Below are 14,715 nucleotides of genomic sequence, written 5' to 3' on the forward strand. Positions count from 1 at the left end.
CTCTCTCTCTCTCTCTCTCTCTCTGTCTGTCTCTCTTTCCTTAACTCTTTTGTTGATGCCGCACTTCAGCTGCTGTCATGTGGCGTGATATCATCAAATACGCTCACCTCACGCACCTTCAACGACGCTATGGCCAGCCTCTTCAAACCGTGCCTAGCTAATGACGAAGCTAACCGCCCGACGTTCCTTTGAAAGCAATTCCTTTGAAAGCAATTCGCCCGACGTTAGTCGGTTATGTTTGTTTCATGACTTTTACAGTTTGTTTTGTTGTGGTTAAAGATCTGTGTGTTTCGTTCTCTTTTTCCTCTTACTTTCAGTCAACAAATTTTAAAAAAGGCTTCTGATTTTGTCAAATTTCTTAGTTTTCGCCTTTTGGCATCAGTTATCGATTTCATTAAGTTTGTGTTTCGCGTACTCTTTTAGGAACGAATTGTGTCAATAATTATAGAACATGATGTTTTAGCTGCACTTAATGGAATGTCATGGTTCGATTTTGCTAGAAAATTGATAATTGTCAGGTCCTCAGTTTATTTAGTTCTTTGGGGAGTGTTTTGGGACCTGTCCTGCAGTTTCATGCTTTTTCAAACATTTTCATGATTTTTGAGTTCAAATTGAAATGATGATTTGTGTCCCGTCGAAACAGGAAGTGGAGCCAAAAGCGAGAGATTACACTAATTTTAGAGCGGAGTGAGAAACAGTGTTTGAACAAAAGTTCGCTTTCTCTCGCTTGTGGTGTTTTATAGAAAGTTAGCTCGCACTTTGAATATGTTTTCTTACAACAATCAAATCTTGCACAACAATCAAATCTTGTACAACAATCAATTTTTGTACGGCAATCTCATTTTGTACAACAATTAGTTTTTGTACAATTTTTAATTGCTCTCAAACGAAGTTTGTAGCAATTATATTAGTCCTGTCGGTCTTTTTTTTTATGCGATTTTTCGCTTGACCAATTTTTCGTCTGACGCTTTTGACTTTTCGTCCTCAAAAACGGGATAAACAGGTAGCGCCCAGCGGGCATTATGTGCTCTTAGAGCCTTTCAGGTCTGTTTCAGCTCAAACTGTCTTGGAGACTTATACTTATACTTATGGTGTGAGGGGCGGTTCTTAGAGGTTGACACCCCCCCCCCCCTTTGTTGACCCCCCACCCCCACTATTGGCTCCACCCCCCCCCCACCGCGCTTTTGCCCCCCCCACCCAGTGCTGCCCCCATCAGCCCCCGGTGCACCCCCCCCCCCCCCCCCCCCCCCCCGTGGCTAGCTACTGACCAAGCCAACCGCTCGCCGGTCGTTTGAGAGCAATTCGCCCGACGTTAGTCGGTTATGTTTGTACATTTAATTTTGTACAACAATCGGTTTCCATTTTTTTCTGTTCTTTCATTTCCAATGGGGCTGTGGGAATCAATAATGCAATTTTTGAGGGCAATCTGCTAGGTATGTTTTGTATTTTGAGACTACAGGTCTATGAAGATATTTTCTGTCAATCTGTCAGTTGTGTTTACAATTGAAGTTGATATTGCTCGCTATAAGTGAAATTGGCGTTTAACGAGGTTTTTGCTAGATTATTTATTTCTTCGGCAATATTTAATATTTGATCGGAGATCAAAATAACAGCATCAACTGTATCAGCGTATATTTCGAAGAAAATTTTGTTTTTAATCATGAAATCAAAAATCAGAAAAATTAGTGTAGCTCAATTACTATTAAGGGTTTGTTGGATTAGAAGAGGTGCAATTCTGAGCCTTTTTTCCTGTTATACTCACAAGCGTTTTTATCTTGTTTTTGGTTTTAGTGTAGTTTCCTACTGAACTCCTTGATGTCTTTTTTTTGTAATTCTAGAGATCTGTTTAAAAACCAACATGAATTATTTGTTTAATGACACTTGATATTCATAACGTCTGGAACAACGGAAGATTGAATAATTAATGTCTGACTTCCAAGGATCGGATTTTTCCTTTGAACTGAAGCGGTTTTGATGAATGGCGAAAGACTTCAAATATGGGATTGGCTTCCATTTTGGGAGATTGTTTCCGCTATTTCATGTTCATCATGTGTCTGGGTTGTCTGAATACTGACGGGGGAGGGGGTTTTTTGAGCGAACTAGAAGAACAGGCTTCTTGGAATTGCAATGATCGACCAGTATCTGGTAAACTGCAACGCCTTAACGAAATATTAGCCATATAGCGATAGCAAATGCTGTAATTGATCTTTTATCACTTGTCTTTGTAGCAAAAGTGAGCTTAAATTTTCTTTTGCTTTCAACAAGCGAAAGTCAGAATTTATTGTCTTTAATGTCTTGCTGACTGTATCATTGTAACGGCGTGTCTAAGGAATGGAAGAAAAATTGAAACGGTAAGTTGGGGCCAATAAAATTTTGTTAAATAGTTGTCCTATCAAAGCTAATTCGAATCGTTTTGCGGGTTTAAAAAATCTATTGAAGAAACTTTTTTGCATGTGCGGGTATTTCATTATTTTAAGGCTCCTTTGTGGTTATATAGATTAGCATATGATGTATTAGGAAGCGGTTGCCATTTTTTGTAGAGAAGTGGTTCATTCCTTTTGAACAACGTTTGATGCATTTCTTCTATTGATGTGCTGTGTTGTGTGTCCTTTTCATGGAATTTTTGCCTGACCGTTTTTGACTTTCCGATTGACTTCTACGTCGTTGACTTCGGGAGTTCCGTGTGGACCAAATTTTTCTCGTTGTAAATCTAAACAGCTAAAGCTCAAATTAAAATTGCGCGGAAAATGGTTTAAGTATTCCCTGTAAGTCTTAATCATGGTCTCCTAATAACCTCTCACGTCATTTGAATCCCCTTATGCTTTAATTGCTCGCAAACGAAGTTTGTGGAATTGTTTTAGCTTATTTACAATTATCCTGAGCAAGATTATTAGAAGCCCCTTGGTGAGTCCTTATTCCTCCCATGATGTTGACTCCAATCTTATCAACTCCCGGCTGTCGTCAGGTTTAATCTTTGTGTTGCAATTTCAAGTTATAATTTTCTGAAGTTTTATATACTTTTGATTTCATTTGTTCAGGTCGTTCAAAGGAGGTCTATTGTTTCGGATTTTTTTTAAAGCTTTGCTTCATTTCTGGAATCTTTTTTCATGATTATAGGTGTGGATTTTTCAATTTTTTGCCCTGAAAACAATTATTTTAATCTTGCATGACTTACCTAACCTCACTTTAATGGTCATCGATCCTAGCAAATGCTTTCCACCTCTAATTTAACCTGAAACAAAGAGAACCTAATGTTTCTCAAATGCTGATGTCCAGGTATCATATAAATTTTGTTTTTTTTTTTCACTTTAAGTTTGCTAAAGGTTTTTGGAGTACGTTTTTTCCCTTGTCCTTTTGTTTGTCTCTATGTTAGGCATGGTTCTAGATCTTGTCTGACTTTTGTCAGATTTAACCATTAGATCAAAATCAATGAGCGTTGGGCTCGCTATAGATGAAATCTTTGGTTTCTATATGCGTGATCACAAAATCTGTGAAGCTGGAGTGATTTCGTTTTGTCTCATATAAAGCAACTTGCTAATTTCTTTACAGCAATATCGTCGAGAAAATTTAATTTAAAATTAGCTGGCAGTCTTCACGTCTCACTATTTAATTCTTCTGAACTTTTCCTGCTGCTGGTCTACAGAGCTGTAGCAGCTATTTTTCAAAACCACCGTCTATTTCTCGAATTATTTGCATCTCGAGTGGTTTTTTGTAAAGATTTTTTCTTTCACAAATTCTTTTGAAATTGATTTTCAGTTGGTTGCGAAGTATATGGAAACATGAATGATTGATACTTTTAAATTTTTAAGGGCTTTGAAATAATGAAACCTAACCCCTATCTATCGTGGCTATCTAAATCAGCTGTTTGTGGTCTATCTGTTTTATATTTTGATCAACATACAATGTTACAGTAAATTATTTGCTCTGTCCAGATCTTACTGATTACTTGAGCTGCAATTCTATTGTTTTAGTCCCATTGTCTGATTTTTTAACTCGGGAGTGCAAAATGCAATTCCGAACTGAAGTTTAAAAGTTAAACATTTTGCATAGACAGCTCTTTGGCATTTTTTTCCTTCGATTTGGTTCCCTATCAGATGGCACTGGTTTATAAAGAGATCGCCTTTTGTGTGATCTGTAATAAATGCAGTTCAATTTTATATTGAAACAACTATGCGTCACAAAGTTCTAGATTGAACTTTTAATGCAACGGTAAAAGAGCCAATTTACAGTTACAAAAGCGGAGTACAAAAAGAAAATTCGGACAGATTTAAAAGCGCTGAAAGAAGTTGTGCGGTGTCAAGCTTTCATTGTGATAAGTGGGAGAGCATATGCAACCAATGATCGGCTAAAAATCCATGATAAAATTGGGAACGAAAACAAGCCAGAAATTTACTAATTTAGTTTCTCTACTACGCTGGTTTCTTCTACTATATGCAATCAAAGAATGCAAAGTCAAAGCGTGTGGTATTAATGGATATAGTAAACGGCACAATTGACTGCTACACTCAGATAATCAATTAGGCAGAATTGACTGCTATAATATGATAACCAATTGGACAAAGGCAGTCAGCGTAAGCTCTGCGACAATAAATTGAAGTTACAAGGTTTTTCAAATAGTGGCTGCCTCGATTCAGTAGTCGCATTTTCATTCCTTGACGTGTCAGCCTTCCAAGAAAAGTTCCAAGCCCAATGAACCGGTGCTTTTTATGGTATAACTAGCTCCCACGGAACGCAGTAGCTGAGCACAGAACGCTTTTGTCTCAAAATGAAGGGACTACATTCCAAGGTGTACTCCCTAAGGCCCTTTTACAACCACATTTTAATTGGGAAAAACAAAACTATCGCTACAACAAAGTGAAACAAAATTTCAGTTCCTTGAATTTGATTGAAGTTGGCATTATTTTGGATCATGCCTACGAACTACAAAGAACATTGGACTACAAAAAAGGACGTACAGTTAGGGCTTTTTCTATATTTGTTTTTCAGAATTAATTACGATAAGTCAGAAATTAGCGAAAAATATCTAACCGAAACCGACTAACGTCTGCTGAACTGCGGTCAAATTCTGCGAACCTCCCTTCACGCCATGGGTTCAAGTCTCTTAAACATCTTTGGTGAAACGCACAATTGTTTGCATCTGGAGTGGTTTTTGGTAAAGACTTTTCCTTTCACAAATTCTTTTGAAGCTGATTTTTAGTTGGTTGCGAATTCTATGGAGACGTTAATAATTGATGGTTTTAATTTTTTAAGGGCTTTGAAATAACTAAACCTAACCCCTAACTACCATGGCTATCTAAATCAGCTGTTTGTGGTCTATCTGTTTCATGTTTTGATCAACTTGCAATGTTACAGTAAATGATTTGCTGTGTCCAGATCTGGCTGATTACGTGAGCTGCAATTCAAATGTTTTAGTCCCATTGTCTGATTTTTTAACTCGGGAGTGCAAAGAGCAAAACTGAACTGATGTTTAAAGTTAATTATTTTGCCTAGACAGATCTTTGGCATTTTTTTCTTCGATTTGGTTCCCTATCAGATAGCTTTGGTTTATAAAGATATCGCCTTTTGTGTGATCTGTTATAAATGCAGTTCAATTTTATATTGAAACAACTATGCGTCACTAGTTCTAAACTGAACTTTAAATGCAACGCTAAAAGAGCCGATTTACAGTTACAAAAGCGGAGTACAAAAAGAAAATCCGGACAGATTTAAAAGCGCTGGAAGAAGCTGGGTAGTGTAAAGCTTTCATTGATAAGCGGCAGAGCATATGCAACCAATGGTTGGCTAAAAACCATAATACTGGGTACGAAAAGAAGCCAGCAATTTACTAAATTAGTTTCTGTACTACGCTAGTTTCTTCACTACTAAATGCAATCAAAGGATGCAAAGTCAAAGCGTGTGGTATAAATGGATATACCGCAAGGCAGAATTGACTGCTACACTCAGATAGTCAATTAGGCACAATTGACTGCTACACTATGATAACCAATTGGCGAAGGCAGTCAGCGTTTACACCATTTTTAAAAGCATTTGGGACAAGAGTTCATTGCAATTTGTTGACATAAATTCGAAGCACTCAGATGTACCATTCATAAGTTAATCCCCTAATCATTTAAACATTTGGCTTGAGGTTTCTGCGCATCTGCTTGACTGATTTGTTGTTTTCTTCCTTATATAGCTTCGAGAAATTTCTGCAAAATGTCGAAACGAACTAAAAAGCAAGACAGATTTGATTGAAAAACTTATGCCCTGCTTCACAGGCAACTGCCCCGTTCAAACGAAAGAATGTTCCCTCGAGCTTCTATTGTTCTCCAATGTTTCTTTGAGGATTTTGCGCTAACTGATAATCAAAACATATACTCCTCAGCTGTTACCAATTTAATGAGAAATGAACAGCTAACTCGAGCTTTGTTTTTCGATGAGGTTCAGCAGGAGCAGGCATGCAAAGATGCCAAAAAATAACCTTTTAGTGAAAGGAACCAAACCGTCAGATTTAAAAATGGACGCAACTCGTGTCCAAGAGCGTTCAACAATATAACCTGCGAATTGAAAAACGACAATTGGAGAGTCAAAATCTTGGAATTACGTACAGAATAATATGGGGCCGAGTTTGCGACGAAAAATGTCTAGAAGTTCAGCGCTCGCCTTCCTATTTCGTTTTTCTCATGAATATGCAGAATATCCTATCCATTGAGAAAGGGCTATCATTTTGTAGCCATATTTTTCTACGCTATGTCCTGCAATTGCTTGTCTTACTGAAACTTGGCTTGATAAATCGATTAAAGAAAGTGTTGTTTTTAGTGGCAATCCGTACTCTGTAATTGTGCGATCAGATCGGACCGATGCTCATGATGGGGGAATCCTCGCTGCATTTCACAACAATTTCTTGAAAGATATCGAATTCAATTATTCCTCAAAATCCGAAAATGATTGCGTCGTGTTGTTTACGTGCGCGAGATTAACATTTTTATTGTTCTTTTCTACCTTCCCCACGAGGCTCTCAGTTTTTTTGTCAAATCAATTGTCACAAAACTCAGAACTCGCGCTATCATGAGTAAAGTAGAAAACAAATTAAAATTGAAAAGCTCAAATTCGATACAGTGGCTAATTTTAGGTGACTTTAATTACCAGAACGTACATTGGGAATGTATCTCATCGGCACACTCGGATGAGCAGACGCTCTTTAATTCATAACCGAGCAGTTATCTTTTACGGAAATGATTGATCAACCCACTCAGAGCTGGAAACATTTTAGGCCTTGTTTTTTGCTCCCATCCAGATTATAGGGGTTTTGCTATTAAAGAGTCAAGTTGCTCTGATCATAAATACAAATTTCTGACTTTTGAAAGTATTCGATTAAATCATTTCTCATCGAGTGCTTTTTCATTCTCCTCATTCGATGCAAAGTGTTTTCAAAATCTTCCAATCACGAAGTCGCTAGCGTACGATTTCACAATTCACATCAAGCATTTATCTCTAGATGTTATAGGATCTTGTCAGCTAAGTGTCAATATGAAACGCAAGAGAAGGATCGATGCTCCGTTCGTTTATTCTTCGGCAGCGATGCACTGTTTGAACAAATTGAACTCTGCGAGAAGAGGTAAAAAAGTAGCGTTCAAAGCCTTGAAAGCGAATTAAAAATTTTAAGAGATATGGATAAGCAAGTGTTTCTTAACGATGTTAAGAGTTCCAGTACCAGTGATGCGTTTTCCTTGCTTAAAAAGTTGAATGGGAATAGCTGTCTGCCTGGTAAGGTTTTTTACAATGATTTAGCGTACTTTAGTTCGGTCTTCCAACCTAAAGTTGCCTTCTCCACTAACGATTTATCAATTGGAAGATTGGTCAAGCTCTCGGAAAATGAACTTTGCTCGAACAACAATCAGATATTGATTGCATCTTTGCTGGGTAGTTCCATAGCAGCTTGTGACGGTGTACCACCAACTATCTTGAATAAAGCAGCTGATACCTTGTCCACGTTACTGTACCTTGTTTTTTCGTAGTGTTAATACTCAAAAATGGGCTGATTGTTAAAAAGGGATCAAAAGCAAGTGTCGAAAGTTACCGACCAATATCTATGCTGCCACGGATTTCTCTCATCTTCGAAAAGCTTTTCTTTATGTACATATACCTTAAAGTCAAGGACCTTCTTAATGCAAGGCACTATGGTTTTCGTGCAAAACTTTCTACGGTGAAGCAACTGGTCCTTTTTCTACACGAATTGTATTTGGATTTCGTCCGAAATGTGGAAAAAGTAGTTGTGTATTAAGATTTTTGCAAAGCGTTTGACTCTGTCAATCATTCCTGTCAGCTCTTTGAAATAGCATTTTTGGTTTGACAAAGATTTCGTGACATTGCTCTCATCCTACTTAGAATGTAGAAGACAAAGAGTTAAAGTTGGGAACAGCCTCTCAGACGTCTAGAACGTCAGCAATGCCGCGCCTCAGTGGAGCGTATTGGGGGCTATCTTGTTCTTCATTTATATCGATGATATGCTTGATATCCCTGATTATTCTAATGTATATTGCTTTGCTGAAGATTTTGATCATATTGCAATTTTTTAACTTCAATGTTATCAAATGTGGTTATAGTCATTTCAGCCGGACTTCTACGGATTCCTTATCTATTGGAAGCGACAATATATCTCGTTGATCAAATATTAGATTTGGGTATCGAAGTGTCCAGCACATTAAAGTGGAGCAATCATGTTAAAATGAAACTTGTGAAAGCTCGGAGAACTCTAAATTATTTGAAACATGGCGTTCCTCACGGTCTTTACTCTGGTGTTAAGTTAAATTTATACAAAGCTTGCGTTCTATCGAGTTTTTTTTATGGCTACACTGCCTGGTACCCGGACATTATTCATATGCGCAGGTTAAAACTCTAGAACCTACAAAGTCTTTTGTGCTGCTGTAGACCTGGCGACTATGCTGGCTTGTTGATTACTTCGAATTCTCAGCCAGTTGCCTATTAGCTGATTGAGAGTGATTTACGGTTCTTCTCTGCTATAACGAACGAACAGAATTGTCGAAATTTTAATGATTTCTTCAGAATTGAGACAGATAGTGTAAATACTCGTAATATGGACCTGGAACGTTTAGTCGTCTCGTGAGCAAGGAAACGTATTACGGAGAAGTCATTCTTCTTCCGAGTACAATGAGTGGTCACTGACACAGCTGATCTCCTGAATGTCGATATATGCAGCTTCAAATCGAAAAACCCAGGTCACGATTTTATTAATAGATGTCTTTTGAACTCAACAAAAACGAAATATGAAATCAATAATACGTGTACTTGGGCTTCAAAATGTAGATGTAGTATTTGCCCAGGATAGGCAATATTTCAACGTTTTGGTTCATCTTTTTTTGTAATTGTTAACCTTATTTTCTTTTGACATGAAAACAATGCTTACTTTCTTTATAGTGCTGTAATATCCTATCAAAGGTAATAGAAGTCTTTTACTACTACTACAACAACAGCAAAGTGAAACAAAATTTCAATTACCTGAATTCGATTAAAGTTTAGATTTTGCCTACGAACTACAAAGAGCATTGGACTACTAGGTAGGACATTTTTTTTTAACGGAATTTGGACGTATTTTTATTTTAGGATGGGCAGTCAGCTGACCCCTGTCGGCCAAGAAAAGACTAAATGTTTGTAATATCCAAAAATGGTGGCACATAAAATCCTACGCTGCCAGAGGCAAAATTGTAGGTCAGTCAAAAAAGGAACAGCAAGAACAACAGATTATAAAGAGTACGACAAAGTCTACGGGCGAGTGGTACGAAGTGATAATGCTGTTTAGTGAGCCCTATCCAAACATCTACAGACAAGCCTTGCGTCAGCTTTACTCATTGGAGACATTCATTGGATAGACGTCGTAAATGGAATCGTGATTTCAAATGCTCATTTGGGATTGAAGGTTGTTGGCCATGCTATTCAAGGCTCAACCCGAACAAGCCCGCAAATTGCTGCCGTATTTGCAACGCTGTATCGTATAAAGAGTGCTTAATTTATTACATGGGCTAATTGGAATGATTTTCAGATTTCATGAAGGACAAATAGCCCTGACAACCGATAATGAATCGGCAGGTGCAGGGTCGTGAACAGGACAGGAACCAAAGAGAATTAAACCGGCAGAAATATTTAGCACCGCCGGCACTTCTTAGGGGCGATAACTTCACGAACGCGTGCAAACAATGCTCTCAGACGAGTGTACATGGAGGTTTGCATCAATGAAAACGCCCAAGGAAACTCGATTTGGTCAACCAGCTATAATCTCCTCTCGAAACATGAATTTAATCCGAAGACTTCGCAAAACCAAGTAACTAATGTTGAAACAAAAACAGAGGGACCAGCAGTAATTGGGCTAAGATGGAATGTTACAAACGAACTTTCTGGTCTGCAGGGCTACTTTTAAGCAAATTGAGACTCCTGGGGGAAGATATTGTCTGTGGTATCCTTGGTATTTGAGCCAATTAGATTACTTGCTCCATTCAGTGTTTAAATGAGACAAGATCTTAACAAACATGTGGACTACAAATGGACAACATTGGGAAAACGACGTGGAGCCTCCTGTGAGGCGCAAGTAGCAACCTCCTAGCAGCTGTTAACAGAATCGACAAAAATACTTTAATACATTGGATAGCAACGTTGGGCTTCGTTTACTTGCTGACGTATCGGTGTGAACAGCGGACTATTTACGTTCACAACGAAAGGAATATTCAACCGACTTTGCATTTGTAATCGGAAAATGCTAGGTGGAGCCGATGCGACACTTTTCAATTCATCGCCTTGAATTACAGGTAGCGGTCTTGGCAGTCAGATTTGAAGAAGAGATTGTAAAGGAACACGATGTAGATAGATGAGTTGCAGTATATGACTCGACTCAATAGCAGTACTCTAATGGATATATAGCTCTCAGTGCAAGTGACCAGTATTTGTGGCCAATGAAGTTCCTGTGAAGTTCGAAAAACAAATTTAAGCAGGTAAGCCTAGTCGTTACCTGACTTGATCATAACGTAGCCTAAAGGAAATTAACTAATTATTCAGTGAGATTTATTTAGCAGTTCCCATCTTCTGGTAAATGCTATGACATATGTGCATTCAACGCTGAACAGAAAACGAAAACGGCAGCCAGAAAAGTGCAGAAGAGTTGAATTCTCTCCAAGTTGAAAAGAAAGTTTCCAAAGTCAGCACATTTGTACAGTTCTCACTCTTCATTGACAAAAGGCGACTTCTTTGTGCTAACGGCAAAATCGAATTTCAATGCAGTGCATCCAATATTGTTTCTTTGGAAATACCACGTTGTCAAGTTCTTCTAATGGAACGAGCGCAAGGACAATTCGCATGAGTGGACTAAATTTGTCCGAAACATAGTTCTGCAACAGCTTTGGATTATTAGCGTAAAAACTCCTTACATTCGATAAAGAATAGTTCTATAACTGTATTATTGTCCCGAAGAGGCAAGATACATCAAATATTACCGCATTTAGAAACTGACTTTTTTCTGAACGCAATTATGCGGTTAACAGCTTGAAGAGACAAAAGGCTGAAGATGATCAGGGACAATGGCTTGAATTGTGTTGGAGTGAACTGAGAGTTCAAGAAGTATGGTGCAGCATAGGTTGAAAGATGATTGAGGAACGTTTGATGCAACAGAAATCAGATGGAAGTTCAAGCCGCCCGCAGCACCTCATTTTGAAGAAGGGATTGGTCAGAAGCTGTAGGAGAGCTTTTTATGCGGTTCCTGCGGTTAATGCAACGGACGCGTGTTAACGAATTGGACGCTTGTTAACCCCAGAAACTTTTTGCGTGGTAACAGAAATAATTTTCTGCCCTATTGACATGCGCAGTCGAATTAATTAGTTGTCGTAAGTCCTTTCCACAAACCTACTCCAATCCAATGTGGGACAGATTCTGAAAAGAGTAACTAACAACTTTGAACAATTGGCAAAGTTAGAAATGCGAATATAACAGAAATCTGACCGAAGCTGATCTTGTTTACTTGGTCAATGACAGTTAGAATTGGGGAAATTTTTAATCAGGATTGTTCTTTTTCCACTTTGTTGTCATGGCAGCTTATATACGTCATGTTAATAGTCAGTTATAGGTAGAGTTACAGTTATAGTCATAGTCACGCGGTAGAAGGAATAAACAGGTGACTGAAACTGAAACAGCCACACTTCATGCACTCAACATTAAATACTGCAGGCAACGGTTTTCTTGTTTGTTACTCAGCAAAAGTATTGCATAGATTGACTTGGGCAGTAATCACCGTGTTACTGTGTCTAGTATTTAATATTTTCTTGAGCAGTAAATTAATACTTACTGTGTCCTGATCTTGCAAATTACCTGCGCTGAAATTCAACAGTTGTCCCATTATCTGGTATTTCGTGTCTTGAGCACGGAAAACAAAACTCAACCTTTGTTTAAGTTGAAACATTGTTTCATAAACAGCTCTTAGGCATATATCTTCGATTTGTTTTCCTATCAATTTGGTATACACAAAGACATCCCGTATTGTGTGATCTGTAGCCAATCCAGTCCATTTTGATATTTAAAAAATTAAGCTTAACATATTGTTGTTTGCTGAACCTGTAATTGAATGGTAAAATGTAGCGGATATACGGTTTCAAGAGCGAACTGCAAAAACATAATATGTGGAGATTTGGAACCGCTGAAACGAATAGGATGATTTAAATCTCTGGTTGTCATTTGCGGGAAAGCAGCCGTTACAGAAGCGTTGGTCCTATTTTAACGCCAGAGCCCTCATGAGGTCTTAGTTCATATCCTGGTCAATGAGCTGAAATGTTAATTTTGGAGGAATGGCTTTTGTTAGACCGCTAATTTTATTCTAAATTTCGCATGATTGATCATCCCTGATCAGCCCTTCATGCATACCGGACGACGTTTGGATTTTTCAACACGATAACTCTAGATCATACTGAGCTATGAGCTCAGTATTTGTATGCTAGAAAAATTTTAAATGCTAAGGTACTGTCATCTGTTGAGCGTTTATGGGACACAAGCAAACGTTAAGCTCGAACCGAAGCTCAGAAGTAAAGCTCAGTGAACCCTCGACCACAATGTCTCGCGACTAAAAAGTGCAAATGAAAGATGTCATTTTTGCAATTAATTCGTAATTCTATCTGGACACCTTATCCATTATACGAGATCTTGGCACCTTCAGCGTATCCAGGCCTGCCGTTTAAGTTTGGACGCTCTCAATACTCGATGCCTGTAAATATCACTGAAATTTTGTTTGGAGATAGTTCAATTTGTAGGTGGTTTTTATTTTAACCATTACTTGATTTAATCGTTCGGCATAAATTGCTTTGCTTGCGTTTTTTTATTTAAATTATATATTCATTAGATTAATTATTTAAGATCGTTGATTGGTGATTTATTTTACTGATGTAATTGTCGTCTTTGCTAAGAGACAGTGCGAACTGCCAGCTCCTTGTTATGCAAATTTTTGATATCTTTTTGTTTTGAAACCAGCGCTCTGTCGCATTGTTTTTATACAGTTGCACCTCAATTCTTTCCCTTTATTGCCATCTAAACCTACAAAATTAATTAAGGTTGGGGATAATTCCGTTTCAGGAGATAAAGAAGGAGTTCGATGAGCCATCTGAATTGAAGTGCAAAGATGACAACAAGAGGCGAGGTGTTGTTGTCAACAACTGTGCTGCCTCGGTGTCTCCGCTGCAGTATTGCCACCTGACGACTGCAGAAACGGAGAGATTCACTAATTACTACAATATATTTATCATTTTGGGCAAAAATTGGCTGCCTAAGATCGAGTCTGCGATTACGCACTCGGATTTGTCCATTTGTCTGAGAGAGACGAAGTCATTCGCTGCTCAGTTTATAAAGTATGATTTGTTACCAAACAGTATTGCGTTTCAAAACTTGACCAGTTCATCCAATAATAATAATAATTCTTACTGCTTCAACAACAATCTGCTTTTCGCCGATGTGGGAAAGGTAATTTTCCCATTTGTACATGTGCTTCTGGTCTTGCCTTTTATGGACGTTTTATTCAAGAGAGTGGAACAAAATGATACATTTGATATTCGATCTGTTGGAGTTGAGTTTTTACATGCTGTGAAATGTCTGAAAAAACTGCAAATGACTCAATGCGAGTATGCAACCCTTGTGCACTATTTCTCATTGCAACCTTATGCAAATGCGTTGAAGCAATCACGAGCTGACCTCCCTCTCCATAAAGTGTTTCTTCAAACTGAATCCGAGAGAAAGGCAAAAACTTGGGGGCCCACCCGGGCTCGAACCATATCGAGTGAACTTTGCTATATGAATAATATAATGATATCTGTGTTTGGTGCGTATTCCCACCTGGAATATCTCAATGTGTTTCATGATTTGCTGTCGAGCTTGCCAAAATCTCGAATCAATGTTTTAAAGTAATCGGATTTCTGCAGCAATCTTTGCTAACCAACCAAAATTCTTGAAAAAAGGTGGCGTTATTTGAAACTCGATTTTTGGAACTCGATTAATTTTTGGAACTCGATCTTTTTGAATCTGACTATTCAAAGTGAAACAATTTAATCAGTTGGAGCATTATTTTATACATTGTTATGCCACTAAGCCGACGTCACTTGAAAGTTCTTTTTAAGAGAAATCGGAAGAACGCACGCGTATTCAAGATACTATTAATTTCAAGAACAATTGTAATTGTTTACAATTTTAGGCTTCTCC

At 38.0% G+C, this 14,715-nt stretch overlaps 1 protein-coding gene across 1 annotated transcript in view; it reads left to right on the forward strand.

Annotated features, from left to right (window-relative positions):
- LOC142336343 (uncharacterized) overlaps positions 1-14,451 on the forward strand; it is a 52,282-nt gene extending 37,831 nt beyond the window's left edge. Inside the window, exon 4 of the mRNA XM_075385106.1 lies at positions 13,600-14,451. Within this exon, the coding sequence (XP_075241221.1) occupies positions 13,600-14,424 (825 nt within the window). The 3' untranslated portion in view covers positions 14,425-14,451. The remainder of the gene's footprint in view (positions 1-13,599) is intronic.
- The last annotated feature ends 264 nt before the right edge of the window (positions 14,452-14,715 follow it).

Source organism: Convolutriloba macropyga, chromosome 3 (assembly GCF_964194025.1).
Source record: "Convolutriloba macropyga chromosome 3, txConMacr16.3, whole genome shotgun sequence".
In the NCBI taxonomy this organism is placed as follows: domain Eukaryota; kingdom Metazoa; phylum Xenacoelomorpha; order Acoela; family Convolutidae; genus Convolutriloba; species Convolutriloba macropyga.